Source organism: Penicillium nucicola (genome assembly GCF_028828085.1).
Source record: "Penicillium nucicola strain IBT 29836 chromosome Unknown utg000001l, whole genome shotgun sequence".
Lineage (NCBI taxonomy): Eukaryota > Fungi > Ascomycota > Eurotiomycetes > Eurotiales > Aspergillaceae > Penicillium > Penicillium nucicola.
This window is the reverse complement of record NW_026643125.1, coordinates 1600468-1625848: the sequence shown is the minus strand read 5'-3', so window position 1 is coordinate 1625848 and position 25381 is coordinate 1600468. Positions and strand designations below refer to the sequence as shown.

Below are 25381 nucleotides of genomic sequence, written 5' to 3'. Positions count from 1 at the left end.
GATATGGCCGTTACAATAGTTTCATGCTGGTTTATGTTGACAATCGGGAGGAACCTTGGAATGTCCAACCAAACGAGGTCTCAATGGATTCCTATCACCGAAAGGGATTGGCGAATCAAGCTCTCCTGGCATCTCCAATATGAAAAATCGTATGTCCATGTGCTGGTCTGTGGATCCAATTAATACGATAGAAACAAATTGAGAGTCCATGAGGTTTATGATTAAGAGCCATCTTTGTGTTGTCAGCATGGCCCAGAGGATAGATGATAAAGAGGCAAGTCAGCGACGGTCTGCTCTTTCCTATTAATGACAGCATCATGCGGGTGAGTAACCTCAAATCCCCAATTAGACTCATCAGAAAGCGCCTCCTCCAAGGATGGCAAGTCTTGAATGTTTTTGATAGTCAGGCGAACATACTTGAGAGGGTCACGCCATAGAATTGGACGGGAAGTAGCAAAGACTTGAAGACTTAGCCGGTTCTTACCAATAAGCGAGAACAGTGTATTCTATACCCTGTCTGGTGTTTCTCGAGCTTCTCGAGAGCGGTTGATATCTCGAGGTGAAGTGCATCTTTCACTTCATCGATTCGATTCTGCCAGGCTGTCATGGCCGCAGAATCTTGCACAGTTTGTACGATTTTCTGGGAGCATAGCAAGCTGCTGATATCAAAGTACGTGGCTGCCAGACTTTCGAGAGCGTCGGCATTTGCTCGGTTTGGTGGATCATGTTCAAGCCTCTGACTTCTGGGTGGGGAAGCATATGGCTTTGCTAGGCCTGCAGTGTTCCGTGACGTAGATATATCGCCAGTCGTCCTCGCGGTGATTGGATTGACCACAGCAGTGATGTTGGGAGCAGAAGGCTGTCTAGCCGCTGATCGAAGGACCCTTTTAGTCATAGGGATCTTGGAGGTCTGAATTGGGACCACGGTAGAGTTATCCTAGGGCATCAAGAGAAAACTGTAATCGATCACTTTGAATGTCTTGCGGCACATATTTAATGCGCGAGGCAGCAATGCTTTGTACTGGAACCCAGAGGACCGTGGCCTGGAGAAAGCCATTATGGTTGAAAAAAGGGGGAGCATGGCATATACCTGTTTGGAAATGAACTTGCAACGTGACTAGTGGTACATTTCAAGCATATTTCATGGCTAAATGGAAATGGTGGAAGTTCTTGAAAGGAGAAGAAGTCAAGTATAAAGAGAGAGAGGGTCGACGGGTCAAAAATAGCGGATCGCTTGGCGTCATGTGGTGGGGAAGCTGCGATGCGACAACCTTCCCTCTTTCAACCGTTCTTTGTCTCTTTGTCCACTCGATATTGCTGCAACATGGCTTCCGAACCCACCGAGGATGCCATCGCAAACTTTGTTAGCTTCACGAGCACAACGCGCGACCAGGCTATCAACTTTCTGAAGGTCGGAGCTTAGACTCGGCTTACACTCAGCACTTTGACAGCTAACCAGGTTTCAGGCTCATAACCTCGACTCGCAAAAGGCCATCAACGCGTACTTTGAAGATCCAACGGGCCCTCAGCCAAAGGTGAACTGGCATCGCGATGGCGCATTGTCTTCCGCATACGATCTGACGTTCTAAATAGGCTGATAGCTATTACAACGACAAACGCACTACCAGTAAGCTTGTACCTCTTTCATGAGATGAGACTGAGAACTGACAAATGCTCTCTCAGCGTGGGATTTTGACCAACAGGACAATGCGCCCCCCATACCCGCAACAGCACCACCCTCGCGTCCTCCCTCCCGGATGAACATGAACGATACGGACAGGAAGACTGCACTTGGACCAACGGCTCCACCAGGTATCTGACATTACAGTCATTACCGGAACTGAAATATACTGATTTTAAGACATAGCAGGTGATGGACAAGGATTAAGCCTGGCAGAACGCGAAGAAAAGGAACTACAACAGGCAGTCGCTATGTCGTTGAACTCTGGTTTGGGGCAACAGGAAGTTGGTGTGACCTCTAGTTCCCAGCCACAATTCGCCAAGGCAACTCGGGATCACTACGAGGCGGGTGACTGGGCTATGACTTTATTCAATACAACCTCTGAAGAGGTCACCATCGGACCCGAGCCGGAAGACCGCAGGAGAGGCCAGGGTGAGCCTGCCTTCATCCGCCCGACTCAAGATGGTCTTTACCTGGGAGGATTCCTCACCATTGCCCACGAAATTCCTCTCGCCAGGGAAGCGCTTCTTTTACGGAGCAAACCGCTCTTTGACTATGGACATGAACCACAATGGTGGAATGGGCACTCGATCAACCTACCCAAGATTGTCACGGTGAATGATGACAATCGAGATGCCGACTGGGACGATGTCATCTATGAAGCGCAGCGTTTGATGGCCTTTATGGATTCCACAAAACGATCCTTTGGAAGTAGCGACAGCTTGGCAAGGATCCGGAGTCTCTCTACATTATCCTCCGACCCAGAGGAGATCGTTACCAGGTTCTTGGAAGCATGGCATAGCGCCGCCATTCGAGCCGATCCCGACAATCAGCTTGCAGCTATTTTCACGTCACATGCATTCAAGCAACAATCCCACGAGTACGATGAGCCTGCTACCAAAGATCTCTTCACATTTGAAATTCCCGTTGAACCAGACCATGGCCAGAGCCTTTACGAGGTCATTGACAGAGCTTTATGGAACGAGGGACCGGAGGAAGAGCTCGAGAATATCTGGATTGAAAACATTGCAGAGGTATTATGCATCAAACTCGACTGTCTCCAAAGGCCAAATGCGGTGGATGTGGAGATTCCCGCTACTTTCTACGCGGATCGGTACCTCAGCAGCTGTCGTGAAACCGCGCGTGAACTTCGCTTGAAGCGGCAGCAGATTCAGCGTGACATATTAAACCTGGAGAAACTCATACGCCATTACACTTTCCCGAAGAATCCCGTGGGCAATATGACACTGAAAGAGCTGTTCGAAAGAGCGGCAGCGGCGGCTCCCGTGGTGGTGCCAGAGAATTCGAACAATGCTGCTCGTGCCAAAGAGGCCGGTGTGGATGTCAAGCAAGTCGCGGAACAATTGAGAACCCTTGCCGCCAAGATCGAAACAAGACTCAAAGGTAAATCACTATCGCTTTCATGTAACCACTTTTATCTAATCTAGAATAGAGCTGGAGGCTAGCAAGGAGAGGGCTATGGTATCTCTCCGCGAAATTGCCAAGACACTCACAGAACCTTCTGAATCGCCCTCCGAGCCCCCTACCTACAAATACACCCTACGCGGTGTGTGCACTCAACCACATGTTACCTATGTCTTATCCAATTCAAAGGCAGGCTCCCCGGACCTAATGGATATGGAAGAGCAGAGTGGGGAACAGTGGTGGCGTATCAGCTATTCAACGGAAGATGGAAAGATTCGGCAAGCAGACAAACGGAAAGCTGCGGGAGACCACACAGCACCACCGAGCGGCGATATTGTTGGCTACAGCGCTTCAAGGGTGGGAGAGGACGAAGTCCTTCAAGCTGCCCGCGAGGAGTGGAGGTCTGTATTGCTTGTTTATGCGAGCGAGAATGCTATGAAGGCACCAGTCGACCCTGCGCTACCCCAACTTCAGGTACGATACGCAAGAACTTGTGTCTGATTCGAAGCTAATCAAGAACAGGGTTTCGTTAACGCAGACAATGACGCCTTTGAGGCTGAATTCGACCAGACTGCCACCATTATCAACAGTGACCAGGAAGAGTCCTGGGCCCCGCCCAGCAGTACTGAAACGCAACACAGCGAGCAGCCAGAGATGGTCGAGAAACGTCAACAGGTTAATGTCTTCGACTACGAGGTCTCCGGGTTTGACGACGAGCCTGAGCCTAGGCAAGAGATGCAGCAGAGGGATGGTGGAAGTCTTTTGAGCAAGGGCCTCCCTGAAAGTTCTCTGGCCAAGACAACGCAGGCTGGGCCGGAGCAGAAGTCTGCGCACGATGAAGAAATGGCTGACCATATTGAGCATGCATAGACATGATGCTTGATTGGAACTCCTACATGAATGATGAATCTATGAGACAGACAGTTGCATCAGTTTAGAGCGACACAACCTCAAGCTATCTATGGACAGAGCAATTGAGAGTACAGATCTTTTAGCCTTCAAATGTACAAATTACAGCGGGAAATTTACAGCGCATCATATTTCGGGGACTACGAGCTTAAAGTAAATCAATTGAAAAGTTGCATTCGAAAGTAAATACATCAAACAGGCGAAAAACATCAAAGCAACGGCATAGATCCGTGTTTACCACGCCCCACATTTTGCCCTGTTTGCACCAACTCCATATCAAGCTCCAACATTTACTCAACAAGCTCTCCAACTCAATCCACCCATTGATCCACAGACACAATGACACTCGAAAGCGATGCCGTAGCAGGAGCTACAATAGAACTCCTAGAGGCACGGCTGCGCCGCCTCACCTACCTCCTCACCGGCGTCACGGACTGGACAGGCGTCCCAACCGCGCCCGAGAAGCCAGCCTCTCTCGACGAGACAGTCTCCCGCAAGCTCGCACATCTAGAAGGGGAACTTGCCAAGCTGAGCCGAAAAGTTCCTGCTGTACGAGATGTTCTTCAATTACGTAGGTACAGCACAGTGATGGACAGATTCCCACCGTGAACCCACGATCTCCCTATACCACACGACATTCACATACACACACTCCCAATATTCAATTCTGCTCCAATCAATCACGCTATAATACGAAGCAAAACTAACCAATATCCAAAATTTCAGACGACCAAACCCCCGACCTCTTCCAAACAACCCCTCCAGCTGAAATCCCGCAAGGCATCACGACCCAAACCCTCTCCTCGATCGTTCTCTCCTACGCAACCGCTTTCCCAGAAACTGCCTCCCGCCTCACATCCCTCAATGACCTGCCTATTCCGGATGCGGAGAGCTCTGCGGCTCTTATTGAGCTCCAGCCGCAGCTGGACCGGCTTGCGCGTACACAGGCTGAGCAGGCTGCTACCATCTCGGAGTTGAGGGTCAGGAGTGCGCGTGTGCTGCAGCGCTGGTATGAGGTTGGTGTTGTTGGGAACGGAGAGTGCTGGGCTGAGTGGGAAGGAAGACTCGAGGATGTTGAGAGGGAAGTTAGGCGTGGGGAGGTTTTTAGGGAAAGAAGAGAGGGGGAGATCTAATCGTGGTGCTGATTGTCTCATATGATCGGTGAACTGCTCTGGTGTTTGTACAGTATGGGCGCCAGGCCGAGCTAGGTGGTAATGGTTGTGGAGGAGGATGTGTTTGTTATTATTGTTGTTTTCTATGATATCCTCTGATTTGGCGTGTTGTTCTGTTCTGATAATATACCGGGAAATCTGACATCCCTGTTACTATGAATTGCATATATGTGTACTGTGTACTGAGGTTTCTCAATGCCATATGATCCAGTTCCCAACTCTAGGGCCAGAAATCTATCTGACACCGGCTCAATCACGCCGAGAATCTGATACGTCTGATCTAGATTACCAGCCTACATCGAACCTATCCGCTCGATTGTATCATGTGCGTCATCGTTGCGTGTGAAGATTGAGGATCGTCCACATGACTCTTTCTCTCATTCCATGCGGTCAACTAGAATGTGCCCATTTACCCCAGATTCTTCGCCCCGCGTCTCCAGCACACCAGGCATAAAGCGCGTTTAATTTGTATTGGGAAACAAAATGACTCAAAACCCTTGATGTGGTCTAGGTCTTATATCACATTCTTCACCTTATACCTCATATGGCGCCGTTGAGAACGGGCCACTCTACAGTCTAGTACGTCTAGTACGTCTAGTACGGAGTTCTCCGTACGCACATGCGCCAAAAGCAAAAGTACATGCCGACACGTGAGGATATTACAGAACAGTATGTAGGGATTAGAGATTGGAGATTTCAGATTTGGGGTTTGGATTTTATGTGTGCCTCTAGAATGACAGCAATATCCCATAGGATCGGGTACAGGAAATGAGCCCCAGTGTGAAATGACGATCGAAGCCAGTGGGTCGTGGAGTAAGTCGGGAAATTGCAGGTCCAGAACATAATGGGTCAAGAGCCCTAATGTCAGAGTATGGGCGTGCAGTGAGACGATGAACATGAATTACTGAATTTCCCATTCACTTCTTCGCTTCTTCACTTTTTCACGTCTTCAAGTAAACATGATTTCCTGAAATCCAAGGCCTCGTCATCCGGAGAACTAGTGGGTGACTAAGATGATATTTATAGATCACAACACCAGCAGTCAGGGGCACTGGAATAAGTAGACGAGAATAGAATGTTCTGTTGAAAAAGGACCGTAACCAAATTCAATAAAACCTACGATCAATCTTGACTTGAATTCCGAAATTCAATCGAATCTGCGCCAGTCTCGACTCCAGGGGTGCGTGTGTTGGGGCTCCACCTGGCACTTTTCCTCCTTTTCCACACTTCTCCTCTTTCTTTCAACTCTCTTTTCATCCTTCACTTTCCTTACCAGCCTGGTGCTGTTTTCACTGCAAGGGGTTGTTCTGTTATTCTGTTCTGCCTCTTCTGAACCGTCTTTGTCTCAGGTACTCACCCTTGACGTCGCGAACACCCTTTGAAGACAGTGCCTGACTGGACCGTTCATAGACAATTCCCCCCCAGTCGCTCTTTCCAACTCCCATATCGCACATTTTCCAATCGTCCGGTCATTTCCATCTTTCATGGTCGCTTCATCCACACCTTCGTTTCACAAACCCCCGAATCCACACACCATGGGCAAATTCCGTCCCAGTAACATCCTTGGCGATCCATTCGCCCTCGCCACGGTCTCCATCTCCATCGTACGTTCTGGTCCTCTGATGCGACCCGAATGACACTAACATAGAATCTAGTTGGCATGGCTGATCGCATTCATTTCATCAATTATTGCCGATGTGCAAGACACCAAGTATCCCAATTATTCATGGTGGGCCAACAGTTATATGGCCTGTGTCATCATTGGTCTGATCGTGACCTTTGGCACTGACACTGGCCATGTCTATGGCGTCGCGGTATGATGGTCTCTCCATGACGGCTTGCGGGGCCCTGCTGACATGATTCTAGATCGTTGGATACCTTGGCTGTGGCCTTGTTCTGACTTCGCTGAGCGCAAACAACACCATCTACGAAGCCCAAGGCTCAATGCAAGCCGCGGGTGCCGGTTTCATCCTTCTCTCAATGGTCATCATCGTCTGGATCTTCTACTTCGGCTCCACGCCTCAGGCCTCGCACCGCGGATTCATCGACTCCTTCGCCCTGAACAAGGAACAGCCCGCGGAGCCCTCCTACCGCGGCAGTCGCCCCATGTCCAGCGCATTCGGCGCCCGCCCCGAGACCATGGCCACCAGCAACACTCCGCAGATGTACACCTCTGCCCAACTGGGCGGCTTTGAGACCTCGTCCCCCGTGTCCGGCTACCCCGGTGGTGCGCCCGGCGCCGAACGCAACTCCTCCGCTCCCCGCTTCGGAACTCCTAGCGGCGTCCCCAACAACGGGGAACAAGAAACCGGTGAAGTGCCCCAGCCTACCGACTACCCGTACCGCGCCAAGGCCATCTACTCGTACGACGCCAACCCGGAAGATGCGAACGAAATCAGCTTCGCCAAGCACGAGATCCTCGAGGTATCGGATGTCAGTGGCCGATGGTGGCAGGCTCGGAAATCCAACGGAGACACCGGCATTGCACCCTCCAACTACTTGATCCTTCTGTGATCAGTGTTTGTACGGCTCATGTCTGTTGTTCTTCCTTTTTTTTCGAGTTTACCCTTTCGCAAAACCTGTTTCCCTTTCCCTTGATACCCTTTGGATCCTCTCTCCACCTGTGTGTGTATTTTTGGTTCCTTTAACGTGATGTCTTGATGGCCTCCTTTGTTACATGTCTATTTTCCTTTCTTGAAACGTATTTTTTGATCTGGGTGTTATTCTTTTCTCCCTGTTTTTTGGGCTTGGATTCTTGTTCTTACAGCGGGTGGTTATCCCGAGTCTTTCCTTTTTTGCTCTTTTTTTGTCGTTCTGGTGCAATTCTGACTACATCATGTTGGCTATCTTGGCTAGGGCTGACCGGTCTGATGCCTTTTTAGTCTCTGCATGAGCGAAAAGTAAGGATATATAATCGCGCGATTACAATGCATTACTTTTCGATAATTCCATTCCGAAAATCCGGTCTAGACAACGGTGCCAGGTCCACTCGAGGAATCCATGGCTCCATGGTTCCTAACTTCGGTTTTAGTCTTCACGTGTAGAGCCATGGAATGAACCACGCATCAAGCAACGTCATGTTCGAACGGCATTGAAGAGACACGTCAACTGGAGCAGATGTGTGGGGTATGTGCGGAGAATTGAATGACCTCATGGCATCTATAATCGCAGCCCAAATTATATACGCACACATCAAGCTCTTATGTATATCATAAGGGCAATAACATTGGGAATTAGATGGTAAAAGGAACATACAATACTACGTACTCAACCTGTTATCTCTCCCAACCCCAAGCCCCTCAAACCCCACTACAGCCCCACTCAAAGCCGTTAGCAGAACAATCGACCAGAACCAGACACAACCCAAGACAAGGATTACCCTTGTAAATCGGAGAAATCAAGCCCACGCTAACATGAACAATATCGAACAATATCATGAAAACCAATAGCTACATCTGCATCTGCATCTGCAGCCCCTTCTCGCTCCGTCCATTACCCCCTCTAGGGCTAGCCCGAGAGCCCGGATCTCGTCTGTCTTCCAATGACCTACTGGAGGAATCGGGGTATTAGTCTAGAGTACCAGAACCAGAGTCAACCATGGATACTTCAAGGATCGAGGAATTGATATCGAGTCCCATATCCAACTTGCTGTCTCTCTCCTCCGCAGTATCCGTCAAAAGCAACCCAAAAGCAAAGATAACACCCATACCACACAGACCCGTGCTAATGTACAACGGAGCATCACCGAATAACAATCCAATGCCAGCTGGGTCCGGCGTTTAGATATTCACCGCTGCATCGCCTGTTCCAGCCGTGTTTTCCCTCCTGTTCTTTCTCTCGTTACTTCGCTTAGTGTTGCTAGTCCTATTTCTAGTCTCTCTTACTACACCATCCATCGACTGTCTATTCAATCCTACCACCTAACACACGAGACTCCTCTACGTCAAGAACTCCAAACGTAACTGCTCCTGAACCCGGTCATCATATACACCTCAACCCTGACGCCTGCATCTGCGTCTTTCTTGCATCCCATCGCGGTCTGTAACTGGTCAAACTCGAGTTCAAGTGCTCACGCGCAACGCTTGTGCTGCATAGACAGCAGAAGAAAAAGAAGTTCATTGGAGCGTATCACTTCTATCAACCGGGTTCTGCTTGGTTCTAATCTCCGGCTGTGCTTCTGCTATCTCTAGAAGCAGGAAGCACCAGGCTCCATCTTGGCGTGCGCCCAGTGTAGGTGTGCGAGATCAGTGAATATAAGTACCGTCTGATATTGCTTTCTTGGAAGAAACAAAAAAAAAGGGTGTAGTATTCACATTTCGACAGTCTTCGGTTCAAACACCCATTCCTGTCGACTCGACCCGACCCTAGTCGACGAGACATTGAACGAACAGGCCGGTGATCGACTCATTACATCGTCTCACCACTTCTCTTTGATAGACACATCGTTCCAGAACGGCAATGTCGTCGTCGAATATAACCCTCTCGTCCAACGTCCTCGGCACAATCGGCACAGTCCTCTGGTGCATCCAATTGATCCCGCAAATCTGGCACAACTGGCGCCGCAAGAATACAGATGGTTTCCCTGCTGCGATGATGTTTCTCTGGGCATGCTGTACGTCACGGATATCTCCCGCGTATACTCTGCATCCTCGTTTTCTGGATTTCATCAGCGAGGATATGTATGTCCGAAGAGGACATTTTGCAAAAAGACCCAACCCCCAGAATGGAATTGGAATGATGCTGGCTGGTACTTATTGTGATTTCTGCAGGTTCCGTTCCAATGGGTGCATATCTGATCCTGCAGGTATGTTCCGTGCTCATTTTTGGGGTTAGGGGGTGGAACTGTACTGTACTTGTGGTATAAGTTATTGTTTGCTTGGTTGTTGACTACCCCATGTCGTTGTATAGGAAGTCAATATCCCATTGCAGATTCAGCCTCAGATATTTGGGTTTTTTGCGCTTGTCAGTTGGGGTCAGGTTCTTTATTATCATCAGTGAGTTGATTCAAGTGGGGTTTACTGTGGTTTTGCTTGTTTTGGATGTGGTTTGACAGTATATCACTTGGTTAGTCTGAATGCTAATGTCGATCTTGTGTTTCATTAGTCATTATAGCAGGACCAGGGCTGTTTTGGTTTGCTCGGGGACAATTGTTCTATTCGGGGGTCTAGAGGCTCTGCTGATTCTGACTTTGAGGGTATGCATAGTATATCGTTTTGGTTTTGTGTGGGACTGTTGGATCGTGATCTAACTTGGAATGTTAGATCCCATATAACAGCGGTGTGAAATGGCCTGATATCGTCGTGGGGGTTGTGGCTACCCTCTTTCTTACTGCTGGTCTGTTGCCGCCGTATTATGAGATGTGGAAGAGAGATGGGCGTGTCATTGGCTTTAGTGAGTGATGTTCTAATCTTTCGGTTTGGGGGTTCAGATACTTATGCTGGTAGACTGGGTTTTCTTGTCCATCGATACATTGGGTGGACTGTTTTCCCTCTTCGCGTTGGGTGTGATCAATTCGAGTCCTGAAGCATCGACGTATGAGCTAACCTATATGCAGCGGCTCAAGGCTCTTTTGATATCTTAGGGGGGTTATGTATATTTTGGTGTATGTGATCGATATTGTCCCCGGGTGGCTCTTGAAATGAAGCTTACAAAGTGGCAGGGTTGTCCTTGAGTCAGGGATATATATCAGCCACATTATATGGCGTATTCGTTATCGCAAGTTGCGCAAAGAGGCAAAGACCAGGGGGATGAGCATTGAGGACCTACTTGACGAACACAAGGCTCAAGACACGCATGACCTCGAAAAGGGGGTCATCCTTGGGCATGAGAAGGCAGAGAATGAGACGCGAACAGACACGAAACGAACATCAGACGATGAACGGATTGTTCCTATTGAAAAATCCTGATTGTCAAGAAGGGTTTTGTGATCTATCATAGAATCAGATTGTAGATATTCACGTTGTTTACTTCAGTTACAACTAAATGTTAAGTTATCCCAAGGCAAACATGGACGAAGTTGGGCCCAATTTCCAAGCTTATTGATAGCCTAAGCGTTATGGGCTTGCCATATGAAACGTTGCTGTGCAGGCTATTCATGCTAGTTGAGGTTACCTGGCTTGTTATATCATCAGATTCTTCACCAAAGACTTTAACATTCCACAGGCTTTAACAGTTAAAGCTTTCTCAGAGATGTGTATATTGAAACAAATCAAGAATTTTATGGGGATATACTATTGAGTTTGACTGAATGGGAGAACTACATGGAGTATTTATACCAGCGAAAGTGGTGATCGAGAACTAAAAGGCTTCATTTAGCCCCTTAGCTCAATTGTGATAGACAAACACCTTCGATATGGCACAGAAGATAGTAGCTGCTGAATTGGCTTAACTTGAATCAGGCCAAAGTGCAGTGTAGTTGGGCAGGAAAGGCAATTGAAGCTGTCCAAGCGGTGAATGCCAGTCAAAAAGCAAATCATAGCTGTTTCAGCCATAGCTTTATGGAACTCTTAACTTTCCAGTGTCACTAGCACTTCCCCCCCCCTCTCTCCTCTCCAGACTTTGGGAAGTGCACATACTTATCTCCACTACCAGCAGTATTTCCCTTACACCTCCCCTATAGAATGGCATGGGAATTGCCATCATGCCAGACAGGTTGTCGCGTCTGAAGGCGAAGCTGTTACGACGATCACCAAATCCCAAAGCGGACGGGGCGGATCCGGTCCACCCTATCTCAAACTCTCCCTCTGCTCCGCAGCTTGTCGACTCCAACAAATCCCCGGCGTATAGCATCGTCTCTTCGCCAGGCTGTTCCGATGCCATCGGTCCTACCAACGAAAGCCACACCCGATCGCTAGGGCCGAACGAACCGGTTTCCGCACCTCAGTCAGACAGACAGCCGTCGCCCGAGACCCGGACTTGTACATCATCACCTGAAGCGCACACCTCTTCGCTACATACTCCTCTGACGGGCCCTTCGTCCCCCCTCGAAACACCTTCGTTGCCAACCCCTCAGCATTCCGACAACACCTCCTTCCAGTCCACCCACAAAACTCAGGCCTCAACACCAGCTGCGACCCAGTTGACTCCCACCCTCAATACCGTCGTTGAGTGGCCTGCCTACGACCGTAGACCCCCAGCGCCATATTACACTCCTTCTACGAGCAAGCGACCAAGCCTTGCGATTCGTCGTCAATCTCTTCTCCCAGCGACACACCAGCACTTGATTGGTGGGCTGTTGGAGGCAAATATCTTTTCTGCCTTAGGAGACCAGATAAGCGACTTTACTCCTGCTCCTGCTTGCGAGATGGTACAGCGTCGGGTTTGGGTCAAACGGCCTGGTGGCTCGGCCACCTTGGTGCCGTGCATGGAGGATGCGGTCGTGGATGAACTCCGCGACCAGGTGATCATGAAATATGTCAATTCGCTAGGAAGAAGCTTCGACTCTCCGGATATTGTGATCAGAATAGCGCCACGAGAAGGATCCAATCGACAAACCCACCCCGAACGACTTTTGAGCCCAGAGGAAGTTATGTCCTCTCTTCTCGATGCGTACTATCCCGGTGGACAGAAAATCGAGGAAGCGTTGATGATCGAGGCTCCGGCGCGCCGAACACCAAAGCCATCTCCCCGTCACTCAATTTATACCCATCATCAATCTGAACCTGGCGAACATGGCGATTATTTCCCTCTTATGCCTGTCAACCCGAAATCTGGCAGCCCGGCCGCACACCCACACCCGCACACAGTTCCGGCCGCAGCAGCCAGTGCACCTTCAATATCGATACTCAACACTGGAGTTGCCCCTCCGTTGCCATCCCCAGGAAGTCGCAGGCGGCATCACCAAAGGCCTCCGCTGACGAGACACGCGACAAACTCCCCCACGATCCATGGTCATATCCCCATCGTTACAGGTATGTCAAACAGATTTTATTCGCTTGTAGTAGTGATGATTGACATGCATAGAAACCGGCCCTTCTCCTCACACTCAGCCTCCCTCAATAACTGCCGCTCCCTCTGGCTCAACGCCCCCGGTACCTGTGACAGAGTCTCCACAAGTCAAATCACACACCCCTCCGGCAGTATCATCACCACGTTCTGTTCGCAAGACAAAAGCGGCAACATCTCCCGGTGCCGTCTTTGGTGGGTTGATTGACGGTACCGTTCCGCCGATCAACGTCCTCATTGTGGAAGACAACATTATCAACCAGAAGCTCCTCGAAGCGTTCATGAAGAGATTGAAAGTCCGCTGGAAGTGTGCCGCGAACGGCGAGGAAGCCGTGCGGAAATGGCGACAAGGTGGTTTCCATCTTGTCTTGATGGATATTCAGCTTCCCGTCATGAATGGACTGGATGCGACGAAGGAGATCCGACGCCTTGAGCGCCTCAATGGTATTGGTGTCTTCCCTAAAACAGCTTCTGGGCGCTCTGCTGTGTCTAGTGCAGCTTTGCTGGATAGAAGACCCGGTCTTCAGCGTACTGTCAGCGAGGATGACACCTTGTCCGATCTGTCACTCTTCCGGAGTCCGGTCATTATTGTGGCTTTGACGGCCAGCAGCTTGCAAAGTGATCGTCACGAGGCCTTGGCCGCTGGATGCAACGATTTCTTGACCAAGCCCGTTGGTTTCCCTTGGCTCGAGCAAAAGGTGACAGAATGGGGCTGCATGCAAGCTCTCATTGACTTTGAGGGCTGGCGGAAATGGCGAGGCTTTATGGATTCTCCTCGATCCAACTCTCCAGCCATTGACACCACCGCCAGCCCAATGCAGGGTGGTCACCGCGCCGAGCCTGCCCAGGAAGACCCTGCCTCGCCTTCTAGCGCTCGCACGGCCTTCAAGAAAACACAACCAGATCACCACGAGGCTAGGCCCAGCCTTCCAGATGCCGCAGAAATCATGCGGGAGGACTCGTGGGGAAGTGGCAGTCCTGATAGTATAGATTCACCCTTGAGTCCACAAACCACCCCCGGAGATCTCGCACCAACAAGCGAGGACAACAGCGCCCCGGAATAAACCATTGTCCTAGAGGCACAACGCTCAGGCCTGGAGTTGGCTCCTATACATTTCCAACGATCTTTCCGACATGTTTGATTTGACCTGTCTCTTCCTTTGGATACCCCGCATAGCAACGTCTTTCCATCTTCTTCTCACCCTCTTATCTCTTGGTATCATAGGCGCTCTTCGGGCCTTTCGGACTCAATCACCATTTCCTGCCGTTTTTTCCTGCTTGTTGCATGGTTACACCTAGTTATCCTGGCCGCATACGCATCTGCCATCTGCCTGCGCACTTTTTCTTTGATATACATGCTATTTTTTGACCGTCTGTCACACGGTGTCCATCCCATCCATGGGTCTTCTATCCAGTCTCCTGCTGTGGGCATACTCATATACACGAACGAGATGTCTTGATGCCTCGATTTTCCTTTTTTCGTTCTATCTACATTGTATAGTCTTCTGTTTCTTCTTCTTCTTCTTTTTTCCAAGTTGATGGCGGTGGCCCCGGTGATCGGTTCCGTCTTGTATTTAGTTCACTATATTCTCCAGAGTTCTGGGTCTCCTTTTTTGATCAGCTCATTCTACCTATCCGTAGAGCCCATCCTACTTCACTTGAGGCTTGGATCGTGCCCTTGCCTGCCGATCTATCTATTTCTTTCTATGTTTACCGTAATTTAATGTCAGGAACACTACCTCACTTAGCTCGGATCAAAGCGGAAGAAAAGCTCCAAACATCCAGCATGCCCTGGTCGACAATCACGGTGTTTACAAGTCTATTATGATTGGTATGCTTCTTGCGGTGCTGTACTGTATACCCATATTGCTGAGCTCTGGCTCTTCTCCTAGCTCAACACATTATGCCGCTGATATTCTCGAAACATGAAAACAGACATTCCGGCATTTTCCCTCGGCATTGACCAAGACAAGTATAGGCTTGTCAAGGTTTTCTTAAGATCAAGAAGGGTTGAACCACATCGGTCATTTCGTAGGAAATTCGTTACCACTGAACCAGCACCCGGTCCTGTTTCTAGCTTTTGAGGCCAAGGTTTCAATAAAGGATTGCAATTGCTAACCTCTTCTTATTTGTGAAGTGCCCTCACTTGCAGATCCATAATGTCATCCAGGCGTCGAAGCCAAAAATGCCCCACCGTGGTCCAAGCCCCCCTTGCAATCCCTTCAACACACTCTACCTCTCCAATCCAAACCACAATGCCTAGCACTGGCGTAATTCTCATGACAGTCGTGGGCATCACCACCTCCGTGGGAGCCTACCTCGCTGACTGGAACGAAACCCATATCTACAATCCGCGCTGGAGCCCCCATGCCAAATTCCACAACGGACAGACGATGTCAATGGGACTTGTACTTGGCCTGACGACATTGTACTATCTCTACCGCTCTGCCCCGACGCCCGACATCAAAAGCCATTGCATCCACACTGCAGCCTGGACTGGCAGCATCTATTGGATCACTCAATTGAGTGCTTATCTCTATCCTGGGGCTTTGCCGATGGACCCTGAGTTTGGCACTTTTGCCCCGCAGCCTTACATTATTGCTCTGATGCTTGTTTTGACTATGATTGGGTTGGCTATGGAGAGAAGGAGATTGGGGCCATATTTGTCCCAAAACGGGAAGCTTGCCTCCAAGAGTTCTTGATAGCTGCAATCCTGATGTGGAGATCGGGGGTTGGTAGCATCAAGACCTAGGACGCAATGTCCAGAGCTTGGCTGTATCTATTAACTTAGATGGTTGAAGGTCCGCAGCAACACTGAACCCAGGAAAGAAATCGAAAATCGATGTATACTAGTTATTATCCTGTCTATATGAGAATATTCAAACACACTTTCCACCATCAACAACCATCTCAGTACCATTGATAAACCGCCCCTCATCGCTAGCCAGATAAAGACACATATTAGCAATATCATCAGCCTCAGTAAGTCGACCCAGCGGCACATTTCCAATAAACTTCTCTCTATTCTCGGGAGTATCCTCCATGCCCGTGAACATGGAGAAGAGCCCAGTACCAGAAAGGAGAGGAGCCACGCTGTTCACACGGATATTGTGTGGGCCATACTCTACCGCAAGACCCTTTGTAGCCTGAATGAATGAACCATTAGCCATTTCCCACAAGACAAGAGTTCAACAACCCGAAACTCACGTTGGTGACGGCCCCCTTGGAGGCATTGTACCACACCAACCCAGGCCGCGGCCGCGTTGCACCCGTAGATGAAATGTTGATCACTGAGCCGCCAGAGCCCTGCTCGATTAAGCGTGGCATGACAGTCTTGGTTGCGAGGAAGATGCTCTTTACGTTGACGTTGAACACGCGCTCCCATTCTGCATCTGTGACCTCTGCCGTCGGCTAATATGGAAATCAAAGAATCAGCGATACGTTCTTGAACATGCAATGTGCTTTGCTCTTGTTCTCTTTTTATATTCTTTCTTTTTCATTTGGCAATGGCTGCTGACCTTGTTCCGATAAGTAGTGCCTGCGTTATTGACCAGCGCATCGAGTCGGCCGAACTTCGAGAATGCCAAATCCAACACTGCTTTCCAGTCGCTCTCTTGGGTTACATCCATCCGCTGAAACATGAGGTTGGAGGGGTTGAGTGCGGCGACTTGTTCGCCGCCTTCGACGTTGATATCTGTGACGATTACTTTGGCGCCTTCTTCGCCGAAGCGGCGAGCGATTGCGGCGCCGAAGCCTGAGCCTCCTCCTGTTGGAAATTGGATATTAGATCACTGTTTGAGACTGTATCGTGTGGGGTTGTTTTCGTACCAGTCACGATGGCAACTTTGCCTTGGAGTCTTGTGCCTTGAGACATTTTGTGGTTGGCTTGTTGCTTGTATTTATGGTGCGTTGGAGGTTGTCGGAGATGCCTCAAGAGATCCAATAAATAGTCTCTTTAAAAGGGTTTAGGGACTGTCAAAGAGGGGTTTCGGTAGGAAGGTTGAAGGTCGGACTGAATTCCGAGGCCTTTCCCCGCAGTGACTCTGTGCCATGCAGGCTGTATGCTTTGGATCTACTGGGTTTGTTCTTTGCTTTAGGGGCAAATAGGACTTTGTGATTCCTATTAGATAATTGTATCTGGAGAGTCCTGCGATATGGGGAAAGTAGGGTTGTCATTAGCCTATCTAACTATCCATGACAGTTATCAATTTGATGCGCAGCGAATATCCTCTATACTTCATGTATACTTCATGGCTTGATCTTAGCCAATGTGATTATTCCAATGCTATTCCAAGCCTCAAAGCTTCTATGGAAACACTCGTGTGAATGTAGACTTTAAAGATGCAGAATCTGTAGGTATTGAGTATCATGCTGGGTTTGCCAGTCAAGCCACTTTGCCGTTTATACTTTGGAGGCGACTTATTGTCAACGATTATCACTACAATAGCAGAAAGAAATAATCACTCTGGCCACCTTGCACAAGTCGTATTGCTTGACACCTTATATACTCGGACTACGAAAAGCGAGCCATACTTCATCTTGCCTAGCGTATCAACTTAAAGGCTTTGAAGATGAAACGAACTCTTGCCAAAGTTCCTATGTTTGAAGCCTATTAAAATCTAGCTCCCAGTATCTCAAAAGATGTCCTATCTGATATTGGATTGGGTGGTTTTCTACACTGTTAAAACTGGAGTAGTTTCCAGACCAGTAGGCTGAATGCTTTCAATAGATCAGGCGGGTCCGGTTGAAACATGCAGTCCACGGGTCTCAAGTTACAACTTATTGGCCGCCAATAGCAACCAGTCACCGACTTCTCTCGTCTTCTTGAGCTCTCGGCGCATCATGAATAGCCCACAATTAAGACGAAACAACTAGCAGTCAAGTTAGATCCTTCTGAAGAGCTAACCCACAGTCTCGTCTGGATTGGGCGAGTAAACAAGGGGCGCAACCACCTCAAAAACGGGCAACCATATCTCACCAACTCATGAAGAATCCAAGCCAAGCGTTTAAGCGTGAAGGCATGTCAAAGCGCGGGGGATCGAGTTGCAGTGGGGGAGCGCCGATCAAGATGTGCCCCTGTTCCGCCCCGCTCTGTTGGAGGTCGACTTTTCCATGTCTGGCCTCACCTTCCGCCATGCTTCCATGACTCCCATGACTCCAGATACAGACACGGATCCGGCTGAACGAAAACGAGTACGCCGCTGGCACCACCGAGGCTTCACCGGCTGTACAACATGCCGCCGCCGTCACGTTCGCTGCGATGAGGCTTCCCCGATCTGCAATAATTGTGTGCGCCTGGGACGCGAATGCGATGGGGCCCAGGGAAGAATGACCTTCAAGGTCTACGGGCCTACGTCGGAATCCCCGCCAGAGTCCTCGGCAGCGAAGCGACAGAAGAAGATCTTGCATTCCTCAATACCCAACCCCAGCCCCGAGTCGCGGTCGAGCGACAGATCTACAGTGTCGCCGCCAACGGAGGAGAAAGATGTGTGCCAGACAGCATGCCAGACTGTGATCGTGTCTCCCACTGTAACTGCACAGCGGTCCAAGTTTCGTTTCCAGGAACCCATCACCACGGCCAGCATTGCCATGTCCATCCAGCGCGCCGACGAACGATATTTCACACACTTCATCGACCAGGTTTCCACCCTCCTGATCATCTACGACAACCCCAACACGGCCAATCCTTACCGTGCTTATTTTCCAGATTTTGCTCGGTCATCGCCGACAATGATAAATGCCATGCAGGCATTGGGCGCATTACACCTTGCAAATACCTCCACTGGAACACAACGGAACAAACACTTCCAACAAGCAATGGGGAAATACGGGTCTGTGGTGAAAGGGTTCCGTGCTCGATACGCAGATCCCACCCAGCAGCTAGGCCTGACCGATTTCGCCACGTGTTTGCTGCTGTGTCTGTTCGAGGTTCGACCTATATCCATCCGATGATCCCGCCTCACGTACTAACCAATTGGCAGATGATGGACTCCCAGCACCAGAATTGGGCTGTACATCTCAAAGGCGCGCGCGAGATCTACAATCTTATTTTCTATCCAAGTACCGGAGATTCACGACGCGAAATCCAACGCGTTGCAGAAACGAACCACCCACTCCGCTCATTTCTCGTGTCATTACTCTCCTACCTCGACGTGGCTGGCGCCTGTGCAACTCCTGGTGGCACTGTCGTCGAGGGTAGTTACTGGAAGACCATGGGCGGGGGGTGGGAATATAACCTCGGCACGCCCAGCTTATCCTCCAATATTCCAGATAACCCCCGTCTTGTCGAACTACGAGAGGCATGGTCCAGCTTGATGGAGATTCAGGCGAGGATTAGCACGTTTGCCCAAGACAAGAAGACATGGATGACAAATGACCAGTCTGATATGATGTACAAGGATATTTTCAATCAGCTTGTCATGTGGCGGGCAGAGACACCTGTTTCTTTGCAGCTGGTCGGGGATCTGGATGACGAGAGTATTGCTGAATATCCGTATCCTGATGTTCTGGAGTATGCTGGGTGCATTGAAGCATATGAGAAGGCGACATTTGTTTATCTGCACCAGATTGCGGGGGCTGGTCGTGTTCGCTGGATTACCGATTACGGTTATTTGGATATGCTTGTCAGTCGCATTGTCATGTTGATTTGCAGGCTGTCCAAGGGCGTGGGGCAATTGGCTGTTCTGTGGCCGCTTTTCATTGCGGGACAGGAGACTCGTAATGAGGATGAGCAGAAATACGTGCGCCAGACCATGCATGTCTTGAAGCGATTCGGGTTCAAGGTAAGTCTGGTGATTTGGATTACCGCTATGATGCTAATGGTGTGTTAGAATGTTGATAAAGGCCTTGAAGTCCTTGAAGACGTTTGGCTCAAGCGCCGCTCCTATCCAAATGGATGGATCAGGACTCTGGATGAAGTACAAACGAACATTCTTCTTCCATGACCCGAGTCCGATATTAGCTGTCTCCCATATCGACAGTCGACCCCGTTTCCTACTCCACAGACTCTGCCCTGTATTACAGAGTTGACTCAACAACTACCGGACTTTTGAAGAGCCAAGCAGGCTACTCCTCTGGTCGCCTTTTCTTGGACATTCTTTCTACTATTATGATACCCACACGCCATGACTCTTCCAATTAGATATTATTTTACTATTGATCACCTTATAAAGCAACAATTATATTGAGAAAGCAGCGAAACAAAAAGCCCATCATTTTTATTTCCTCCGATAGTCCCAGGTTTGACAACCAAGCATGCAATCCCATGTAGGCCATTGCTAACTGCATCATGATTATACTGACGACTACGTATATAACCCAAAACCCAGGGTCATCGCCCTTTCCCTAACATGGTTCACATCTTCTCCCCCGAAGTATAACGCAGAGTTATCCACGAGCACCACCATCCTGTCCAGAATCAGTTCTCTCATAGGATCTCACCTCATCTCACATATCAGACGATATACAACAGCTAACTGACCACCTGCAAGTGATATGGCCGCTTAGTCACAACGCGGTTGGCGCGGGTCATCCGCAACCGGTTTCGTCGGAATCTAATTTGAAAAGACAGGTTTCCGCCCTGAAAAGAAAAAAAAAAAGGCATATGGCGGAATTCCGAGCTAAACGATGCACCTGTTAGACCACCTACTGTATAAGGTTAGGCTAGCAAAAACCTGGCCCCAAACTCTCGACGGACCAGAAAGCTCCGACTGGGATTCAGCTTTACTCGAGCGACTCGAAGTGTAAATGAGTTTGAATTTTCCGTCCCAGTGATTTGTTTCCGGGTTGGTACGTGATTCTTACCCGCACGATCTGATCTGATCTGATCTGATCTGATTTGATTTGACTTGATCTGTAGACAGTTACGGGAGTCCAGGCTGTGATTTAAGGACTGTGGGGGTGAATCTTTCCCCCCCTACTCTTCCCGAGTGGGTCGTTCGCCGAGCTTGACCGGAGACCGTAAAACGGTCTCGAAAAGTCTATCAAAAATCTCTTTCACGGATTTCTGTGTTTGTGATATCTCAAACTGTCGAAACTGTCGGAATATGGCTCCTCACGACGCTGTTGCTGGTCCCTCCGACTTGCTCGCCGAGGGCGAGGGCGATCGCAGTCAGGTTGAAGCTAAGGATGATGCCGCTTTACTGGTAAGTCATGCACGGGAGGCACTTGCATATACAGAGCAGGGGACTAACGTGGAATCTACAGCGGACCATGGGCTACAAGCCGGTATGTTCAGATTATTTGAAGATCAATGATCGGGAGCTGGTCAGGAACTGATCGGGAACAGGTCCTTCATCGGACATACAACTTCTTTGAGAATTTCGCGACTACATTCGGTATGTGTCGGCGATCAGTGTATTTGTTGACAGTGCTAACGGTGTCGGTTAAGCTGCTCTTTACTTTGTCGGTGGTGTGCGCGTCACTTTCAGTACTGGTATTGCTGCCGGTGGAAACCTGGCGTACTGGACCAGTTACCTGGTCACCATGGTCTTCACCTTCATTACTGCCGCAGTCATTGCGGAGGTGTGTTCGGCTTCCCCATCAGCAGGTTCTATCTACCTGTGGGCTGCCGAGGCTGGTGGACCTCGCTTTGGTCGACTTCTGGGATTCGTGGTGGCCTGGTGGAGTACGACTGCTTGGACGACTTTCTGTGCCAGTATGTTGCATGTCCCAAACTCGTAGGCGATGACTATACTGATAGAAATATAGGCAACACGCAAGCAGCAGCCAACTACATGCTTTCGGTCAGCTTCTGTTTTCTATGAAATTAGCATATATGCTAACATTTTGATAGGAAATCACTGTCTTCAATCTGGACTTCCCATCAGACTCCAGCGATGTCAAGTTCCGTGCTGTCCAATGGATCTGCACGGAAATCTTGCTCGCATTGGCGGCTCTCTTGAACTTTTTGCCTCCCAGGTACTTCAAGTATGTCTTCTGGTTCTCTGCCGGAGTCGTCATGCTCGACTTCTTCCTGAACCTGATCTGGCTGCCCATCGGCACTGCCCAAACATGGGGCTTCCGCACTACTCACGAGGCCTTCATGACTACCTACAACGGTACTGGTGCTCCGGCTGGGTGGAACTGGTGTCTTTCTTACCTTGCCACGGCTGGTATTCTCATTGGATTCGATGCCTCTGGTCACGTTGCGGAGGAGACTAAGAATGCTTCCGTCACTGCTGCTCGTGGTATCTTCTGGAGTACCGTTGCGAGTGGATTTGGTGGCTTGGCTACTATCATTCTTTTCCTATTCTGCGCGGTTTGTCTTGCTCTATCTGTGTCATACTCTGCTTGGTATGCTGACTATCTTCTATAGCCTGATACTGAGACCCTCATGAGCTTCGGTTCCCCTCAGCCGTTCGTGCCGTTATACGCCGTCGTCCTGGGTAAGGGTGGTCATATCTTTATGAACATTATCTGCGTTTTCGCCTTGTGGATCGTACGTTCTTACCCTACTCCCTTCCCGATAATGAAATTCCCCCAACTAATTACCCCAGAACACCGCAATCGCCATCATCGCCGCCTCTCGTCTTGTCTTTGCCGTGGCCCGTGACGGTGTCCTCCCTTTCTCCGGCTGGGTCTCCCGCGTGAACGGCGGCCAGCCCCGGAACGCAGTCATCGTCGTCTGGGGAGTCGCCGCCCTGATCACCTGCACGATCCTCCCCTCCAGCGTGGCTTTCACCTCCCTCGTCTCGGCAGCCGGAGTTCCCAGTGCAGCCGCCTACGGTCTCATCTGTCTTGGTCGGTTGGTTTGCACGCCTAAGCGCTTCCCCAAGCCGCAGTGGAGCCTCGGTCGCTGGAGCAAGCCGTTCCAGTTCATCAGTGTCTTTTGGAACGGATGGGTTGTTGCGATTCTGTTTTCGCCGTATGAGTGGCCCGTCACCGGTGAAAACTTGAACTGTATGTATCCTGGTTTTTCTTCTGTTTTCTGGTCCGCCTGCTAATCTTTGACCTAGACGCTCCTATTATTATGGTCGGTGTGACGATCCTGGCTTTGATCTCTTACTTCCTCATGCCGGAAAGTGCCTGGCTTCCTCGGGCTCGTCTGACGCATTTCATTGATAGTAAGGGTGCTGTTGAGGAGACGGTGGAGGAAGTCGATGTGACAGACCGCGGTGAGTCTAGTACTCGATGATGTGTCGAGTGTGGATCTGGTTTGAGATCGATCTGGGCATGCGATGCCTCTAAAATTATACTAGATAGTCTTTTGACGTGTACTACTTGGTATCACCCTATAGTTAATCCCTACAACTTCGACCGAAACTACTCGGATCTCAGCGGCTCATCAACAGTGGGGGGAAGATCTTCCCCGCCCCCGCGTAAATGGCGTTCACTAAACAAGGGGCCGAACTTAAGACGGGGTTTTTATAGGTGCAAAATACTCCTGGGCTTCTCCCATCCCTCAATTCCCCAGAGTTTCATCGTTTCATCCGGATCCCAATTTCCCCTCTCTAACTACCGATCTCGGAGGTTGGCCAAGCTCCCCGGGCCTGATTTCCTTACTTCCCGGGTCAGTTCACTTTCTCTTCTGGTTGCTTTTATTCAGCTTCACTTTTCTTTCTTACCTTTGCTCTCTCTCTCTTTCTTTCTATTTCATTCTCGACTGACATCTCCCAGTCCGGCCTGGATGCAGTACCCCCGGCTCATTCTTTCGGGCCCAATAAGCATTCTATAGATGTGACAACCCCCAGCACAACGTGCAACTTGCATGATCACTTGCATCATGGGTGTTCCCTCCATGCGGTCAGCCCTGCCGTGCCTCGCGCGCGCGGGGAAACTGGCATCAGTGACGCACTCGGGTAAGCTACTCCAAACCTCGGAGAGGTCGCGTGCCGAGCCGCATTCCGCCTACATCTGCGTCTAACAAGATATTGTCGATAGCGTCTCAAATTCGACATGCGACATGTCTCTCGTCGCTGCATGCTAAACGTGCGCCCATCTGCACCCCACAGTGGCCAAGCATCTCAAAGCGAACGGCGACAACCTCGACTCCAACTCCCTCGGAAGCCGTACCGACCAAGCCATACGCGGAACTGACCATCGGCGTCCCCCTGGAAATCTTCCCTGGGGAACGGCGGGTCGCAATCACTCCACAGAATGTCGCCCTGCTGCTGAAGAAGGGCGTCTCGCGCATTCTGATCCAACGCGGCGCGGGCGAAGGCGCCCAGCTGCTGGACGATGCCTACGAAAAGGCAGGCGCGACGCTGGTCGACCGCGACGCGATCTGGTCGCAGAGTGATATCGTCTTGAAAGTCCGCAGCCCGCAGTCAGAGGGTCCATTCAATGAAATCCAAGCTCTTCGGCAAGGCTCCACGGTCATCTCGTTCCTGTACCCCCTGCAGAACAAACCCCTCGTTGAAGCGCTCGCAGTTCGCGGCGTGACTGTCTTTGCAATGGATCGTATTCCGCGGATTTCTCGCGCCCAGGTTTTTGACGCTCTGAGCTCGATGGCTAATATTGCGGGCTACAAGGCTGTGTTGGAGGCTTCGAATCATTTCGGTCGGTTCTTGACTGGTCAGGTTACGGCGGCTGGAAAGATCCCGCCTAGTAAAGTCCTTGTGATTGGTGCGGGCGTTGCTGGTCTGAGTGCTATTGCTTCTGCCCGTCGCATGGGTGCTATCGTCCGTGGCTTTGATACCCGTCCCGCTGTCCGGGAACAAGTTCAGTCTCTAGGGGCTGAATTTATTGAGGTTGATTTCCAGGAAGATGGTGCTGGTCAGGGTGGCTATGCTAAGGAAATGTCTCAGGAGTTCATCGATGCTGAAATGAAGCTTTTCATGGAGCAGGCGAAGGAAGTTGATATCATTATTACTACCGCTTTGATCCCTGGACGACCTGCTCCGAAGCTCATTACTAAGGAAATGGTTGCTGCTATGAAACCTGGTTCTGTGATTGTGGATCTTGCTGCTGAAGCTGGTGGTAACTGTGAGGCTACGGTTCCTGGTGAACTGAGCAACTATAAGGATGTTACTATCATAGGCTACACGGATCTTCCTTCTCGCCTTCCGACTCAGTCTTCAACGCTCTACTCGAACAATATTACCAAGTACCTTTTGTCGATGGCTCCTCAGGAAAAGTCGTTCGGTATTGACTTCAAGGACGAAGTCATCCGTGGTTCTATCGTGACTCTCAACGGCGAAATCATCCCTCCTGCTGCTCCACCCGCCCCCCTCCAGCCCCGAAGCCCGATGCGCAAGCAGTCGCAGCTCAAAAGGCTGAAGAAGTTGCTTTGACGCCTTGGCAGCAGACT

At 50.0% G+C, this 25381-nt stretch overlaps 11 protein-coding genes across 11 annotated transcripts; 9 read left to right on the top strand and 2 right to left on the bottom strand.

Moving 5' to 3' along the window:
- Positions 1 to 242: 242 nt before the first annotated feature.
- On the bottom strand, positions 243 to 895 carry N7511_000625 (uncharacterized protein; the record flags this gene model as incomplete). The annotated part of the gene is made up of 2 exons (XM_057123050.1): positions 243 to 468; positions 513 to 895. 2 exons carry the CDS (start codon positions 893 to 895, stop codon positions 243 to 245), a joined length of 609 nt encoding a protein of 202 aa, XP_056988783.1.
- Positions 896 to 1324: 429 nt separating this feature from the next.
- On the top strand, positions 1325 to 3976 carry N7511_000624 (ubiquitin-associated-like domain-containing protein; the record flags this gene model as incomplete). Its single annotated transcript, XM_057123049.1, has 7 exons — positions 1325 to 1411; positions 1467 to 1535; positions 1594 to 1627; positions 1684 to 1812; positions 1871 to 3085; positions 3135 to 3580; positions 3629 to 3976. 7 exons carry the CDS (start codon positions 1325 to 1327, stop codon positions 3974 to 3976), a joined length of 2328 nt encoding a protein of 775 aa, XP_056988782.1.
- A 378-nt stretch (positions 3977 to 4354) lies between these two features.
- N7511_000623 (putative nuclear distribution protein RO10) lies at positions 4355 to 5148 on the top strand (the record flags this gene model as incomplete). Its single annotated transcript, XM_057123048.1, has 2 exons — positions 4355 to 4586; positions 4742 to 5148. The coding sequence occupies 2 exons, from the start codon at positions 4355 to 4357 to the stop codon at positions 5146 to 5148; spliced, it is 639 nt and encodes a 212-aa protein (XP_056988781.1).
- A 1574-nt stretch (positions 5149 to 6722) lies between these two features.
- On the top strand, positions 6723 to 7701 carry sho1 (osmosensor SHO1; the record flags this gene model as incomplete). The annotated part of the gene is made up of 3 exons (XM_057123047.1): positions 6723 to 6791; positions 6843 to 7001; positions 7054 to 7701. 3 exons carry the CDS (start codon positions 6723 to 6725, stop codon positions 7699 to 7701), a joined length of 876 nt encoding a protein of 291 aa, XP_056988780.1.
- A 1923-nt stretch (positions 7702 to 9624) lies between these two features.
- N7511_000621 (PQ-loop repeat-containing protein) lies at positions 9625 to 11093 on the top strand (the record flags this gene model as incomplete). The annotated part of the gene is made up of 8 exons (XM_057123046.1): positions 9625 to 9799; positions 9957 to 9991; positions 10096 to 10181; positions 10291 to 10381; positions 10449 to 10578; positions 10632 to 10719; positions 10769 to 10789; positions 10847 to 11093. Coding segments are annotated over 8 exons (873 nt in total), but the record flags the coding sequence as incomplete, so codon positions are not given.
- Positions 11094 to 11827: 734 nt separating this feature from the next.
- On the top strand, positions 11828 to 14195 carry N7511_000620 (uncharacterized protein; the record flags this gene model as incomplete). Its single annotated transcript, XM_057123045.1, has 2 exons — positions 11828 to 13097; positions 13150 to 14195. 2 exons carry the CDS (start codon positions 11828 to 11830, stop codon positions 14193 to 14195), a joined length of 2316 nt encoding a protein of 771 aa, XP_056988778.1.
- Positions 14196 to 15386: 1191 nt separating this feature from the next.
- N7511_000619 (uncharacterized protein) lies at positions 15387 to 15833 on the top strand (the record flags this gene model as incomplete). The annotated part of the gene is made up of 1 exon (XM_057123044.1): positions 15387 to 15833. The coding sequence occupies one exon, from the start codon at positions 15387 to 15389 to the stop codon at positions 15831 to 15833; it is 447 nt and encodes a 148-aa protein (XP_056988777.1).
- Positions 15834 to 16010: 177 nt separating this feature from the next.
- N7511_000618 (SDR family oxidoreductase) lies at positions 16011 to 17005 on the bottom strand (the record flags this gene model as incomplete). The annotated part of the gene is made up of 4 exons (XM_057123043.1): positions 16011 to 16277; positions 16339 to 16542; positions 16650 to 16897; positions 16960 to 17005. The coding sequence occupies 4 exons, from the start codon at positions 17003 to 17005 to the stop codon at positions 16011 to 16013; spliced, it is 765 nt and encodes a 254-aa protein (XP_056988776.1).
- Positions 17006 to 18243: 1238 nt separating this feature from the next.
- On the top strand, positions 18244 to 20075 carry N7511_000617 (Zn(II)2Cys6 transcription factor; the record flags this gene model as incomplete). The annotated part of the gene is made up of 3 exons (XM_057123042.1): positions 18244 to 19059; positions 19113 to 19913; positions 19962 to 20075. 3 exons carry the CDS (start codon positions 18244 to 18246, stop codon positions 20073 to 20075), a joined length of 1731 nt encoding a protein of 576 aa, XP_056988775.1.
- Positions 20076 to 21176: 1101 nt separating this feature from the next.
- Positions 21177 to 23266, top strand: N7511_000616 (putative amino acid permease; the record flags this gene model as incomplete). The annotated part of the gene is made up of 9 exons (XM_057123041.1): positions 21177 to 21275; positions 21337 to 21357; positions 21419 to 21467; positions 21521 to 21787; positions 21841 to 21875; positions 21926 to 22390; positions 22448 to 22570; positions 22629 to 23031; positions 23088 to 23266. The coding sequence occupies 9 exons, from the start codon at positions 21177 to 21179 to the stop codon at positions 23264 to 23266; spliced, it is 1641 nt and encodes a 546-aa protein (XP_056988774.1).
- A 588-nt stretch (positions 23267 to 23854) lies between these two features.
- N7511_000615 (NAD(P) transhydrogenase subunit alpha) lies at positions 23855 to 25364 on the top strand (the record flags this gene model as incomplete). The annotated part of the gene is made up of 2 exons (XM_057123040.1): positions 23855 to 23930; positions 23956 to 25364. The coding sequence occupies 2 exons, from the start codon at positions 23855 to 23857 to the stop codon at positions 25362 to 25364; spliced, it is 1485 nt and encodes a 494-aa protein (XP_056988773.1).
- Between the last annotated feature and the right edge of the window lie 17 nt (positions 25365 to 25381).